Source organism: Ranitomeya variabilis, chromosome 6, assembly GCF_051348905.1.
Source record: "Ranitomeya variabilis isolate aRanVar5 chromosome 6, aRanVar5.hap1, whole genome shotgun sequence".
Classification (NCBI taxonomy): domain Eukaryota; kingdom Metazoa; phylum Chordata; class Amphibia; order Anura; family Dendrobatidae; genus Ranitomeya; species Ranitomeya variabilis.
The window spans coordinates 217,845,340-217,862,526 of NC_135237.1; the positions used below are offsets into that span (position 1 = coordinate 217,845,340).

General features: G+C 41.2%; 1 protein-coding gene across 6 annotated transcripts in view; it reads left to right on the top strand.

Moving 5' to 3' along the window:
* The window catches only part of MTRR (5-methyltetrahydrofolate-homocysteine methyltransferase reductase), a 1,305,783-nt gene that overhangs the window by 602,388 nt on the left and 686,208 nt on the right, over positions 1-17,187 (top strand). For all 6 annotated transcript variants that reach the window (XM_077269440.1, XM_077269443.1, XM_077269446.1 and 3 more), the window contains one exon: positions 15,963-16,005. In XM_077269440.1, coding sequence (XP_077125555.1) covers positions 15,963-16,005 — 43 coding nt within the window. The remainder of the gene's footprint in view (positions 1-15,962; positions 16,006-17,187) is intronic.

Genomic DNA, 17,187 nt, shown 5'->3' on the forward strand with positions numbered 1-17,187 from the left:
CTACATATAGAGGCTGTGTACTGGAGCAGTGGAGTGATGTACTACATATAGAGGCTGTATACATTGGCTGAGGAGCGAGGTACTGCATATGAATGCTGTATACAGTGGCTGAGGAGTATATGCTGTAGATGGAGTCTGTATATGGAGGAGTGACATGCTACAGGGTGAGATTGTATATAGAGTAGGTTGCATTTGCAGCCACATCACAATATTTAAGATGTAGCCACACAACAGTACAATTCCACATTCTTCCTGCCAGAACGTTGAATTTGTGAGTTGAGAGTCACCATGGTCCATGGCTGTGATATCAGTTGAGATTGATTGCCAATATAGTAATACTCAGTTTGTTCAACACTACTATCAGTTGGCCACTGTTTTGTGGGTGTCATACTGGTGGAAGCTCTCAACTACTAATGTATGGCAAAGTGGCACAGATGTGCTGTGCATCTGTTTTTTATGGGAGTATGGCACTGTGTGGGATGTTATTTTAATCTGGTGGAGAGTGATTTAAAGGGTTGTTTCCGAAAAATGAAGCTATCTACTATTCATATAATAGGAGGTAAGTTGCTGATGGTTGGAGATTTGATTATTAGGATCCAGAAAAGGTGCACTCTGCAGCCCGATCCTGACTAGAGCAAAAGTGCGCATTAGAAACTTTCACTTCATTAATTGTCTATGGGACCACGGAAATAACTGGGAAGCGATGTGTAGGCACTAAGGCCATGTGCACACGTTGCGGGTTTTCCCGCGGATCCGCAACGTTTTTGACTCTGCGGATCTGCAGCAGTTTTCCATGTGTTTAACAGTAGCATGTTAACCTATGGAAAACCAAATCCGCTGTGCACATGCTGCGGAAAAAACCATGCGAGAACGCAGCATTGTTTTTTCCGCAGCATGTCAATTCTTTGTGCGGATCTGCAGCGTTTCTGCACCCATAGATTTGCATTGAGTCGGGCACATCCGCAGCAAAACCGCAGATGTAAAACAGATCTGCGGTTTAGCTGCGGGGGAAATACTGCAGGTCGGGAGGGAGTGTGTGGGCAGAGACTGTGCATGTATGTGTGTGTGGGCGGGGTCTGCGGGCTGTGCAGGGGTCTGCCGGCTGTGCAGGGGTCTGCCGGGGCATCTGCGAGGCTGTCTGGGGTCTGTGTGGGGCTTTTGGGGGTCTGTGCAAGACTGCCGGGGGCTTTCGGCGGCCTGCTGGGGTTGTCGGGGGTCTGCTGGGGCTGTCTCTGGAGCTGTGCGGGGGGGTCTTTGGGTGGGTCTGTGTGTGTATGTGTGTGCAGGCATCGTCCCTATGGGGCTACAAGTCCCATCGGGCTATGCCTACTACAGTGACAGTGATTGACACATTAGCCAAAGATGGGACAGTAGTATTCCCATCATCCAGCTAATGTGTTGAATGTAAAAAAAACAAAAAACATACACACATGCAGTACATACAACATATAACAAGTACATACCACATATAACATACAGTACATATCACATACAGTACATGCAACATATGACATACAGAACATACTACATACAACATATGACATGCAGAATGTACAACATACAACAGTACATACAATCCATACTGTACATACAACAGAACATACAACAGTACATACAACAGTACATAACATATGACATACAGAATGTACAACAGTACATACAACATACAGTCCATACTGTACATGCAACATACAACAGAACATACAACAGTATATACAACATACGACAGTACATACAACATGTGACACAGTACATACAACATACAACAGTACATACAACAGTAAATACACCATATGGTATATAGTACATACAACATATGACATACAGTACATACAACATATAACAAGTACAACATATAACACACAGTACATACAACATACAGTACATACAACATATGACATACAGAACATACTACATACAACAGTACATGCAAGATACAGAACATACTACATACAACATACAGAACGTACAACATACAACAGTGCATACAACATACAACAGTACATACACCATATGACATACAGAACATACAACAGAACATACAACATACAACAGAACATACAACATATAGCACATGCAACAGTATATACAACATATGACATACAGTACATACAACAGTATATACAACAGTGCATACATACAACAGTACATACATACAGTACATACAACATACAACAGAATATACAACATATAACATACAGCACATACAACAGTACATACAACATATGACATACAGTGCATACAACATACATTAGTACATACAACACATACAACATACAGTACATACATACAGTACATACAACACATACATACAGACATACAGTACATATACACAACACATACAGTACATACAACAGTACATACATACAGTACATATAACATACAACGGAATATACAACATATAACATACAGCACATACAACAGTACATACAACATATGACATACAGTGCATACAACATACAACAGTACATACAACACATACAGTACATACATACAGTACATACAACACATACATATATACATACAGTACATATACACAACACATACAGTACATACAACATAGAGTACATACTCACCATCACCTTGATCCCCAAAGCCATTGCTCAACTGTAAAAAATATTAAAATAATAAACAAACAATATACTCCGTGTCCGCAGATATCCAATTAATACAAGTGTCCCACGACGATCTCCCGTGGAGAGCAGCCACATCAGCTGATGTGACCGCCATCCGGGATACAATGACGGAAGGTATCCTTTCACACTGTATCCCTTCGCCTCTGTGAGAAATAGTTCCTACTCTCACTTGTGGCACTGCTGTGTGGGAAAATTTCCACGCAGCTTTGCTATGAAGTGAGACCAATGAACTCAGGTAACCTCTTCAGTGATGGTCTCCTGTCAGTGTGTCACTGGAGGCCTATAGAGCAGTGACATCATGCATGGTATTTGTAGCCGAGGGGGATGGCAAATATCCATGGCCCCTCTCTAGGTTATGAAAATCAGCCAGCCTTTCTGGCTATTACATATAGGGCGACCCCACATCATTGTTTTGGGGGGTCCTATATTTTAATAGCTAGTAAAGGCTACGCACAGGTGCGTGCTGATATTCATAGCCTGGGAAGGGGCCATGGGTATTACCCCCTACCCAGGCTACAAATATTGGCCCCCGGCCGTCGGCTTTCCCCCTCTGGCTCAGAAAATAGCGCAGGAGCCCACGCCATTTTTTTCCGTTTTTTTTTAAATTAAACATGTTATTAATCAACATCGGCCTTGCTATTATATATCTATGGATATATCTATAGATATAACTATGGATATATCTATCTATAGATCTATTTATAGATAGATATATCTATAGATACATAGATATGTCTATCCGTATACCTATCTGGCTACTTTCACACATCAGCTTTTTGCCGTCAGGCACAATCTGGCGAGTTTTGAAAAAAACAGATCAGTTTTTTTTCCGCCGGATCCGTTTTTTGTTTTTTTTTGTCATAGAGTTGTATTAGCGCCTGATGGCCACACGTTTCATCCGCTTTTTGCGTATGAAACTGAGATGTGAAATGATGAATCCGGTTTTTCATGCATTTTTCCATTCAAATCATGCACATTTTCTATTCTCTCTCTCTCAAAAAAAAAATGGATCAGTTGCATCAGTTTTTCACTATTTGCAACGGATCCCGTTTTTCAAAAATTCGCCCGATCCTGCCTGACGGAAAAAAACTGATGTGTGAAAGTAGCCTAACTATCCATATATCTATCTACATCTATCCATAGATATATCTATCCATACATATATCTATCCTTACGTATATCTATCCATACATATATCTATAGATAGATACATTGATCTATCTATTCATATATCTATAGATCTATCTATATGTAGATCTATCTATCTATCTCATTCCTTTTATCGATAGATAGATAGATAAATAGATAGATAGATAGATATGGGATAGATAGATATGGGATAAATAGATAGATATGGGATAGACAGAAGGAATGAGATAGATATATCTATTCATATATCTATCTATAGATATATCTATGGATAGATGTAGATAGATATATGGATAGTTAGATAGATATATGGATAGATATAGATATATACATCTGTCCATAGATATATCTATAGATAGATATATGAATCGATATATCTATCACATTCCTTCTATCTATCTATCTATCTATCTATCGAAGGAATGAGATAGATAGATAGATGATAGATAGAATAGATAGACAGAAGGAATGAGCTAGATAGATGACAGATCTATAGATAGATAATATCTATTGATCTATGTATAGATCTATCTATAGATCTATCTGTCATCTGTCTCATTCCTTCTGTCTATCTATCTATAGAAGGAATGAGATAGATAGATAGATAGATAGATAGATGATAGATATAATAGATAGAAGGAATGAGAGATAGATAGAATAGATAGATAAATGACAGATCTATTTATCTATAGATCTACAGTATCTGTCATCTATCTATCTGTCTATCTATCTCATTCCTTGTATCTATCTATTTTCTATCTATATTTATATGTATATATTATCTATCATCTAATTATCTGTCTATCTCATTCATTCTATCTATCTGTATGTGTAATGGAGTGTGGGTTGGACAAATGTAAAAGAGGAGGTTGGACAAGAAAGATATCACAATTTTTTTTTTGTTCAATAATGCATCTTTATTTAGATTTCAAAAACGCATCAAAAAACGAATCAAAAACGTGCCAAAAATGCACCTGCGTTTTCTGCCAAGAGATGCAGATTCAGTGCAGAAAAATCTGCAGGCAAATCTGCAATGTGTGCACATACCCTTACACTCTATTGAGGACCGGGTTCCGGAGTCCCAGCGAACAACACGTTATCCTCTGTCCTATAGTAGGTAATATCACTTCAATTAAAGGTAATCTATCAGGAGGATTTCATCCCTGAAACTATATGTGAATCTAGCTTTTTCACAAAGACAAGTTCAGCAATATGTCTACATGGCCAGTCTGCTCCTACATTACTAAGTAATCAGCGTTTGAATTAATATACCAATGAGGCTGAAGCACTATGGTAGACCTGAAGCCTCTATCACTGCAGCACTATTTCCTGCCATAAGTCAAGCAGGAGAAGGTGGCCCTGCGGGGGTGTAGAGCTGGAGTGACAGAGGCTTCAGATCTACCATAGTACATCAGCTTCATTTGCATGTCACTTCAAACACTGATGTTTCAGTAATGTAGAACTGCCTGACATGTAAAGTTATTGCTGGACTTGTTTTTGAAAGAGCTACATGCAGGGCCTGGACAAAGTATTTTGGTGCACTAGGCAGATTAAGCCAATGGTGTGCCCCCATCTCGAAGCAAAGGAATGGCCCAAAGACTAAGGTAACAGTACTCCTAATGCACATCCCTCCTTGCCCTCCAGTGGGTTAGGTAGTAAACTCTGATTTAATAAAAAAGTCATTGAAAGTAAAACAAAGTGGTGTGCTTTAGGGATGTGACTTAACAGGGATGAAAATTTCAAAGTTAGAAACAAAATCAAGAATTTTATATAGACCATTTACACAATACAGTGGAAAAAATAGCTATATTCATTCCTGACGTCCTGTATTTTAAATGTAGAACCCAAGGATAGTTATGGAAACTAATATAAACCCTAAGTATTAGGACCTTTTGGTTTCAATTAAGGTGCCCATTAGTGATGAGCGAACGTGCTCGCCACAACTCGTTACTCACCCGAATATCACTATGCTTGGTGTACTTGGTGAGCATCGAGTATTTCTGGGATTATTCGGCGATAACTGGTGTCTCCACCCAGCAGTTTTGGCAGACTTTAGAGACCCAATCATACTGCAGGGATTGTCTGCCAGGCCATGAAAAGCCGCAGCCATCTTTGTTGTGGTCGTGCAGTGATTGGCTTGGCCGCACAGCATCATCTCAAGTATGAGAGATCTGGCGCCGCCCTGCTCGCCGCATTCTGTTCCTGATTCAGCAAGAGTAGGGAGAGCAGCTGCTGAGATAGGGTCTGAATCGTGGTTTTTAGAGTTAGTGTAGGTCTGCAACTCTTAAATCCACAACTCCTGAGAAACCAACAGTCCTTTTTAGGGCTAATTTGTGGGTCCCGATATTGCAGCACTAGGTAGGCAGGGCACAGCATATCCACATCAGTGCAAGACCTGTAGGCACTGTATGTGCGTACATTGCTCCCACTGCATCCCTCCCAAAGCTCCATAACTGCCTGCTGCTGCTGCTGCTCCTTTACTATATACCTAGTTCCTTTTTTTCCAAAAATTCACCCCCCCCCACAAAAAAAAAAATACAGTGTGTTCTGTCAGACTGGGGCCTGTTTAAAAATCCTAGTTTGTCAGGCATGTGTAGCATAGTTGTGTGTGCGAGCCTTGTGCCACTTTTTTTGGTGTTTTAAATTCACCAAGAAAGGCCTCATATATCTGCGTGCTCCAAGTTTTGGCACGCTCCATTTGATCTCCTGTTTTTTGTTTCGGACAATTCATTTAAGGGTCCCTTTCCACTTGCGAGATAAAAAACGGTCCGTAATCTGGACCGAAAAAACGGATGGAACGTATGCGATTGTCATGCGAGTGTTATGCGAGTGCCATGCGATTTTTTAATCGCACCATCCGTATGACATCCGTATGCAATCCGTTTTTAACGTACAGAAAAAAACGCAAGCAATCAGAATTCATGTGTGCTAGGCCTATATAAAGGCATTTAGCAACATCTGTGATTGCTTGTTGTGAGGTTTGTTTTGGGCACTTTTTGGCTGATCAACAAGCAAGCATGGCTGCCAGAAATCTTAGTCTGGACCCTACTGAGGAGCTCCTCTTTAACTGGATGCTATCACGGGAATATGGAGTGGGATATCCCCTTGTTGATGCTCCGAGGAGGCGGCGTCGATTTTGGGTGCATCCGCTCCTCACCCATCGGCCCAGAAAAGGACATTTTGTGCGCCTATATGAACATCTGCGGATGCATAGGGATACATTTTTTAACTACACCAGGATGTCAGTTGAGGCCTTTGACTATCTCCTTGCAGAGCTTCGGCCAGCCATTACGTTTAAAAATACACGTTTTCGTCGATGCATTTCTGCCGAAGAACGTCTCCTGTTAACCTTATGGTAAATTTCCACCGGAAAAGCACATATTGTAAACATATATGAATGTTGATATATCCCAAATTAAATTGACATGTTTGCTTTAAGTTTGCCTAAGCCATTCCTGCACACTGGTTTAGGACATTTTAAAGGGACACTGTCACCTGAATTTTTATGGACCAATCTTTAGACCTAGGGGTGTGGTTTTCAGGTGTTTGATGCACCCTTTCCTTACCTGCCGGCTGGATGCTGGATGCAAGATTTCATTGAAGTTCATTCTCTGTCCTCCGTCGTACATGCCTGCACAAGACAATGTGCAGGCGTGTACTACGGAGGTCAGAGAATGTACTTCAATGCAATATTGCAGCCAGCATGCAGCCGGCAGGTAAGGAAAGGGTGCTTCAAACACACAAAAACCATGCCCCTAGGTCTAAAGATTGGTCCATACAAATTCAGGTGTCAGTGTCCCTTGAATGAATGGCCAAATTAATACAATTAACGTCACTCTCCCTTTAGTATTTAAACTCAGGTATGTATCCTGCTGATTCCGACATTGTTTGTTTGCGACATACCGTATATACTCGAGTATAAGCCTAGGGTTGAAAAAACAGCATCTACCGGTGACTTACCAAACTAAAAAGAGATGCTCCATACCGTTCATTATTGGCCAAAAGGAGTTTCCATAGAAAGCTGTGCCATATATAATGCTCCATACCGTTGATTATTGCCCCATAGATGCTCCTTGTAAAGCTGGGCCATATATAATGCTGCTTCTGCTGCTGCAGCAATTTGAAAACAATAAAAACATACTCACCTCTCTTGCTTGCAGCTCCTCACCGTCTGGCTCGGCGTCTCTCCGCAATGACTGTTCAGGCCGAGGGCGGCGCGCACACTATATGTGTCATCGTGCTCTCTGAGCTGAACACTCATAGCCAGAGGACGGGAAGACAGAGCGGCGATGGCCGGGTGGAACATGGACAGTTGAATCTCAAATACTCACCTAGTGCGGGCGCTCCCCCGGCCTGTAACACTGTCTTTGGGTGCTGCAGCTCTTCCTCTGTCAGCGGTCACTGGCACCGCTGATTCGAGAAATGAATATGCGCCACCACCCCTATGGGAGTGGAGTCCATCTTCATTTCTCTAATGAGCGGACCCACGTGACAGCTGAACAGGGGACTAGCTGCGGCCCTGAAGACAGTGTTACAGGCAGGGGGAGCGCCAGGAGCGCTGGGACTAGCTGAGTATGCGCCGATCCTCTCCCCCTCACCCGCTGACCCTGCGGCCGACCGTGACTCGAGTATAAGCCGAGAGGGGCACTTTCAGGCCTAAACTTTTATGGGTAAATCTCGGCTTCTACTCGAGTATATATGGTTTTTGGTTTAAAAAAGCTTTTAAAACCAAAAAAAAAAAAAAGGTTAATCCAAACCTTTTGGTCACATACTAATTTTTTCCTTTCAGCAAGGGTAACATGAAAAATGTATCGCACCAAGTTGGCCTATTTGGCCTGAGTACGGCCATAACCCATATGTGTGCTTAATCCACTGTTTGGCCATACCACTATCCATAACCCTACCCCTACCCCTACCTATACTAAGGGGTGGGGTTAGGCTTTTTTTGTTCTAAACAAAAACCTTTTGGCACTATCGAAATCTTTTTGGTTTACTTAAACATGGTCTCATATTCATCATTTCTAATTTGTTGCTGTTTGTGTTTTGCTGTTTACATTTCTAGGTTTTTGTCAACGGGCCAAACCTATGCTTCACTACATCTCGAGTTTCTTCTGGGTGTACCGACTATATCAAATATAGTGAAGCACACATGCTCCCAGATATGGATTGCCTTAAAGGACAAAGTGATGCCTCAGCCCACTACCGAAGATTGGGAACGGATTGCTAATGGCATCTATGACACGTGCCAATTTCCAAATTGTCTCGGTGCCCTTGATGGGAAGCACATCCGGGTCAAGAAGCCGCCGAACTCTGGGTCCCTATACTACAATTATAAGGGTTATTTTTCAGTTGTCTTGTTGGCCTTAGTTGACAGCAAGTACAATTTTATAATTGTAGATATAGGGGCCTATGGAAGAACTGGAGATTCTCGAATCTTCAGTTCTTCCATTATGGGTCGGCGGCTGAAGGCCAATGAATTGTGTGTGCCACCCCCGAGGAGCCTTCCTTCTTCTGGTGGTCAACCAATGCCATATGTGGTAGTTGGTGATGAGGCATTTCAGCTAACAGGGAATGTGATGAGGCCTTATCCGCACCGGGGTCTGGACAGACGTGGGCGCATTTTTAACTATAGACTAACTCGTGCACGTCGTCTGGTGGAATGTGCATTTGGTATCTTGACAGCTAAATGGAGGGTCTTGCATAGTTCCATCCAGTTAAGCCCCAACAATGTGGACATAGTAATAAAGGCCTGCGTCATACTCCACAACTTTACCCGGCAACATGATGTATCGGCGTCTCTGGATGGCAATTTAGGCTCACCAATCAATCCTCCACACATTGCCCAGGCTTTGACCAGACGAACCCAGCTCTCAGGCCTCAGAGTCCGTAATTTTTTAGCAAATTATTTTGTTTCGCAGGAGGGAGCAATACCCTGGCAAGAAAATGTTGTAATCTGATTGGAGACAATTGTTGTGGATTTGTTATTTTTCTTCTAAGTGTTCATAAATTTACCTTAGATCTGTTTTCAAACAATGTTTCGATTTTCAAAATTAGGAAAATACCCAAAGCAAGAACAAACGTGTGGTTTATTTGTACAAACATAAAAACAAGATTCCGCCTTCATTTAGAAAAACACAAAAAGTGCCATACTTGGCAATGCTTGGCTAATTTCCAAGCAAAAAAACATTACAAGTCAAACAAACAATGATTGGCTGTTCAGGGTGAGGTTGCTGGTTGTGATGTTTGCAATTACTAGTGATGTTTTTTTTTTGGAGGAAAACGAACATTGTGTGAATGGGTGGGTCTATGATGTTATGTTATGGCTTCCTGACTGGGGCTATACGCATCAGGTCGTACCTAACTGCAAACATTATGTTTGTCCAAATGTCAGGATAGCCTTGTTTGGCGTTGACAAAAAAGGCATTGTTGTGGTTTTAGTTTTTTGCCCAACTTGACCATGGTCATAAGCTTTCAACAAACAATTTTGGGGTCCATGGGGGTACCTCGCACTACATAAATGTGAGCAAGGAGATGATGGAGGCACAGTGGCACCAATAGTCGATGGATAAATAATAGCCTATGTTAGGAGGGCTTATACTCGCCGGGGTGTTGACCGTCATATAAGGAATTTGAATTTGTGACTAATTTGGAACAACATAAAAAATTTTGTATAAGCCGAGCTTTAAGGGGCATTTAGCAAGGCCACAAATTCCCCCTCTTGGCTTCTACTCGATTATCTTGGGAAAGTATTTGTAATCCTTACATTGGCTACATGTTTGCATGTAAAAATAGCCAAATCTATGTGTGGCAACGACATTTTGGCTTGGAAAGAATACAACTTCCAAAACTAACAAGGCTACCTTTTGCCTAAACTTTCAACTAGACAATGTTTGCCAAAAATTAACCATGGAAACATTTTCAAACTTTACAAATCTATAAAAGAATTATGGGATGTGGTTGGGGAAGAGGTTGAACTGTGAATATTGGTGCCTTCTGGAACAGTGCTTTGCTCACGTGGAGCATTTTGATTGATTGATGCTGGGAGGTTGGCCTGTGTTCGCATTATTTGTTGCTGACTGGGCACATAATCAACTTGGCCATGAGAATAGAAAGCTGCTTGTTGTGTATGTTGCTGGGGAAATATATTGCTTGGTTGTGCAAAATTTAAATTTTGGGGTTGAGCCCGAGGAAGCCAGCCTTCACCCTGCCCAAATACATTTGCTTCCCTATACTGTGGACCATATTGACCTTGCTGACCATAATGTCTTTGGTATGGGGGCCATGCTTGCTGAGTCTGTGTGTGGGTAATATTGCTGATGGTGTTTGAATAACCACAAAAAGGAGGCGGTTGGCCTATGTTGCCATGCTCCTGACCTAATTGCCCTTCACCAATACTATGACGTGGCAAGGATTGTGTGGAAATTACAGATGAAGATGGCCGCCCAGAGACACTATTTTGACTACTTATAGCTGTTTGTTGTGACTCCCTAGTTGCAGGGACATGAGCAGTGCCAGAGCTGGAGGCATCGGGGCAGGCAGACAGCTGTTGGTGGTTTTTCTCAATTATTTCAAAAAGCTCACGAGGATTTTTGGGGGGGGGTTGCAGCATGTATGAGGTGCATTATCGCTGTTTTAGTATTTAACCTTAAATCCAGTGGTATTCGGCGAAGATGTTGGGCCAAGCTGCGACAAAATGCTTCCTCGCCATCATCTGAAATGGTGCGACCAATATAATCCATTACACGTCTATCAATCTCCCTCCTTGTCACGAGATTTTGGGCTTCTCTCCTTCGGCGCATTCGCTGTGGTATTGATGCCAGTGGTGAGCTAGATAGGGGCAATGTTGGGCTGCTGCTCCTGGGCTGTTCTTCCTGCTGGGCATGATCCTCTTGAGGGTTTGGGGCTTCTCGACCTTCCTCCTCTGATGGTCCAGGGACATCTTCATCACTTTGGCGTTGTTGCTCACGTTGTGATGGGCCTGCCTCGGCCTCCGAGCCTGTGTCGGTTTCTCGTATGTTGGATTCCGTTCTGGATATAAAAAATGTGGGCAATTACTAAATGTTGATGGGAAAAATCGGAATTAATGTCCTACAATTTGCAATGCCAATGAAAAACAGTGAGGCAGGGACGGAGATGCAGCGACAGAGGGTGATTATGATGGGAAGGGGGGGAATGTCAGACATGCCTACAACCTGGGTTAAAAGTGGGGAGATGAGCAATGCGGGCCCACGAGAGTCAGGCATACAACTGTATGAGCCACACATACCAGGACAGGACAAGGCAAGCCACATACCACAACAGAACGGGGTTAGGCACGCATAGCAGGACAGGGATGAGTGGGACAACGCATACACAGCTTCTACTCGAGGGTATAGGGTACTTACGGTCTTAGGTCAATGATGCGTGCTAAAAAGTTTAAGCGGCTCATATACAAGTATGGCCTTTTTTGTCTAGCCCCAGAACCACTTTGCTGACGTTGTTGGCGCTCTCTCCTGTATTGATCCCGGCAGCTCCGCCACCTCCGGGTTACATCATTCACTGCAAACAAAAATTAAAAACAAAAAATTAACCAGACAAATCTTCGTCATGTGAAGGCAACAAAATATATGTAGGATATAATTATGTAGGATATAATTCTGTCTGTCTGTGGCGGATCTTCGATTGCTGATTTGTCTCGCCAGCTGCCTGTCATGGCTGCCGTGACCAATTAGCGATGCGCACAGTCCGGACAAAAATGTACGCTCCTTAATCCCCGCACTCAATGCCCGCCGCCCGCATACACACCTCCAGTCAGCGCTCAGACAGGGTTAATGTCGGCGGTACCGGACCACGTTATGCCTCGGGTAACGCACCGTTATCGGTGACATTAACCCTGTGTGATCAAAATTGTAAAGCTGGATGATTCCTAGCCAGCACCAATATTTAAACGAGATTATGCGCAAAATAATAACTAACATAAAGAATACTTATATACTCACCCTCCAACAACGTTAGCGCGGTTGGGGAGGCTCAGGACCATGCATTGCCAGCTTGCAAGATTATGACGTAGCGGTATTGCGAGGACGCACGTCATCATCTCTCAAGACGACAGTGCATTCTTCAGACCACCGCCTCGCAACGTACAACGTTAAACACCTGCTTTGTATACACATGATGCAGGAGGGTGAGTATATACCGCTTTTGGCCTAAAATTGTTTGGGAAACAATAATATCCTGGCAACATATAAAAATAATCCGTGGATGGGCTAGATAATACGTGGGCTCTGTTATATACTACGTGGCTATGCAATCTAGTACGTGACCTGTGCTATATACAGTACTACCTAAACATTCGAGAATACCTTATGCGTTTCCAATTGTCCAAACATCTATTATATATATACACACATATCTCTATATATATATTTCTTGCTTCATTATAAAATAAAAACCCCCAAAACCACGAAAACAAAAAGATATATCTATATACAGAGATATATTTATATATATATAATCTCTATATATAGATATGCAGATATATACATATATATATATATATATATATATATATATATATATATATATATATATATATATAAAAATCTCTCTAAAAAATTGACACACCCATAAATATCTATATATATATATATATATATATATATATCTATATATCTATATCTATATATATATATATATATATCTATATATATATATCTATATATATATATATATATATATATATATATATATATATATATACATATATGTATGTATATATATATATATATATATACACTCACCGGCCACTTTATTAGGTACACCATGCTAGTAACGGGTTGGACCCCCTTTTGCCTTCAGAACTGCCTCAATTCTTCGTGGCATAGATTCAACAAGGTGCTGGAAGCATTCCTCAGAGATTTTGGTCCATATTGACATGATGGCATCACACAGTTGCCGCAGATTTGTCGGCTGCACATCCCAAAGATGCTCCATACAAGGCAGGATGGATCCATGCTTTCATGTTGTTTACGCCAAATTCTGACCCTACCATCCGAATGTCGCAGCAGAAATCGAGACTCATCAGACCAAGCAACGTTTTTCCAATCTTCTACTGTCCAATTTCGATGAGCTTGTACAAATTGTAGCCTCAGTTTCCTGTTCTTAGCTGAAAGGAGTGGTACCCGGTGTGGTCTTCTGCTGCTGTAGCCCATCTGTCTCAAAGTTCAACGCACTGTGCGTTCAGAGATGCTCTTAGGCCTACCTTGGTTGTAACGGGTGGCGATTTGAGTCACTGTTGCCTTTCTATCAGCTCGAACCAGTCTGCCCATTCTCCTCTGACCTCTGGCATCAACAAGGCATTTCCGCCCACAGAACTGCCGCTCACTGGATTTTTTTTCTTTTTCGGACCATTCTCTGTAAACCCTAGAGATGGTTGTGCGTGAAAATCCCAGTAGATCAGCATTTTCTGAAATACTCAGACCAGCCCTTCTGGCACCAACAACCATGCCACGTTCAAAGGCACTCAAATCACCTTTCTTCCCCATACTAATGCTCGGTTTGAACTGCAGGAGATTGTCTTGACCATGTCTACATGCCTAAATGCACTGAGTTGCCGCCATGTGATTGGCTGATTAGAAATTAAGTGTTAACAAGAAGTTGGACAGGTGTACCTAATAAAGTGGCCGGTGAGTGTATATATATATATATATATATATATATATATATATCTACACAGATATTAACACTTTACTTACTCAGCCTCGTCTGGACATCTGGGGTGCTCTCTGCATAATTTGGAAATAATTGCCGGCAAATATAAGTCCAGGAGGCGTCCTTAACAAGGCGGTTGTGATAATTGGAATCTTGAGGATCCCAAAGTTCGGGGCGCTCCTGGACTAACACCAAGAGCGTCTCCACATTAATTATATTCGACATGGCAAACTGAGGACAAATTTACACTCCGTGGAGGTGTGACACAAACAGGGATTCCTGACATGTGCTGTAGGGGCGCCTGCCAACACTTCCCTGTAGGTCACTTCCTGTCATGGGAGCTTTTCACTGTTTTGTGCTAATTTCTCTAACTTCAATCCGTAAAAAACGGATGGCATACGCATGTTGCGTTTTTTTTATCGCACCCATTGACTTGCATTGGCGAGTCTCGTCCGAGAATCGCAGCAATACGCAGCATGCTGCGATTTTTTTCTCAGCCGATCCAGATTTTTATCAGTCCGATTTCGGCTGAGAAAAAAATCGCAAATGAAAAGACACCTATTAAATAACATTGGTCAGAGTGCAATCCGATTTTTAATCGGATTGCACGCATCCGTTTTCCTCGCAAGTGGAAAGGGACCCTAAGGTTCAATATCTCTTCCAAACATATAGTTCCTAATGGACATTTCTTTAGTAGGACCCACTGTGTTTCTCAGTAACCTTTGATACACAAGATGTCTTGTGTTTTTTATTTAATAGTTTATATTATTAATCCAGATTTTCCTCACCCAAATGACAGGCTTCTACATCCACACTTTTTCCACAAACTTAATTTCTAGTGAATATTACTTGCCTAACCAAGCTATGATAGTGGATTGACTAATTGAAATTACATTTTCTTTTCATAAATAATGTTATGCTTTAAACGGAACAGTCACCTGCAAAACACTACTAATTTGCAGATATGGGGTGAATCCGCATATAATAGCGTTACTAACCTTCCCAGAGGCCACAATGCAGAGCCAGTATTAGTCAGGGCCAGGGATGCTGTTACAGCCAGACCTCTGTATATTCAGAGCGGTGACTGAACCAATGCCAGCGCTGCCCTCATCACTGAAGCTGTATGCTGCCTGGGAGAATAAAGTTAATTTTCTCCTCACAACATTCAGCTGTGCTAGTGCCTGGCAGGTTAGTAACGCTATTATCCTGCAGATTAGCCCCATATCTGAGCGCTAATAGCATTTTTGCTGGTGATGGGTTCCCTTTAGCATCCTAAAGTAGGTAGCAATAAGCCAGCTATGAAAGTAAAACAAATAAGCTGTTTTTATGCTGTAATAATAGATATTGAAAATTTGCAATAGGCAGAAGTAGTTATTTTTTAATCTATTATACATTGATATATCTTTGTAGGAATAAATAACATTATTCGTCTATGTAATACTGTGACTTATTATTAATAATATATATATATTTTTTTTTTTTCATTAGAGCATCTTCCAAAATTACAACCAAGATCTTATTCTGCTGCCAGGTAATATAACTATTTCATATTTATGATGCATATGTTCAGCTTTAAAGAAAACCTGTCACATTCGAAATGCAGTGTAATTTGCAAGAAGCATGTAAAAGAACAGGAGTAGTGAAGTAGCTTGATATTTAAAGGAGTATTCCCATTCCAAGATCCTATCCCTATATGTAGTAGGTGTAGTAATAATAACATTAGCAGATACCTCCAATTAGAAATGTAGTATAGTTTTTCTGAATCTCCATGTCTCTTTCCTCATGTGCAGGCATTGCAGGACCTTAGGTATCCATGGTTATGACCACTGATATAGTGACGTCAGCTAGTTGCTAGTGGTCGTAACCATGAATATCTAAGGTCCTGCAATGCCTGCACATGAGGAAAGAGACATAGCGAATCAAAAAACCATACTACACTTCTAATTGGAGGTATCTTCTAATGTTATTACTACTACACTTACTACATATTGGTATAGGTTCTTTGAGATGGTAATACCCCTTTATTTCTGTAGGAAAAGATTCAGGGTAGACCTATCTTTTTATACAGTATATTTAAATTGAACCTTTCAGCATGATCAACCCTCCAAAGCCGTCTATATGGGCATGAAGGTCATAGTAAGCTAACTAAAATAATACTTTGATATCTGCAATCTATTTTTATTCCAAAGATAATTATGTTTTTCTTATGTAAGTGAGTTGTTCCAGTCCAGGGGAGGACACTGATCTGCATGAGAATGTGCCTCCAGAGCTTGTTTTAAATAAAAGGTGGAGTTAGTGTGAGACAAGTAACTAAGGCAGAACAGGAGAACTGAATTTTGACTTGCAAACACATTTTTGCAGCTGTCACAGCTATGCTTTATTATTATTATTATTATTATTATTTTTATTATTATAGCGCCATTTATTCCATGGCGCTTTACATGTGAGGAGAGGTATACATAATAAAAACAAGTACAATAATCTTGAACAATACAAGTCACAGCTGGTACAGGAGGAGAGAGGACCCTGCCTGCGAGGGCTCACAATCAACAATATTGCAACACTGGCAGCCTGTGAGATGATAGCTGAATTTCTTTTTTTTTTTTTTTTTTTTTTAATTCTTTATTTATCATTTTAACATACAACACTCATCACAATATGACTTTGTAAGGAGCAAATGTTCATAGTACAAATGAGGTTATGCATTTGTATA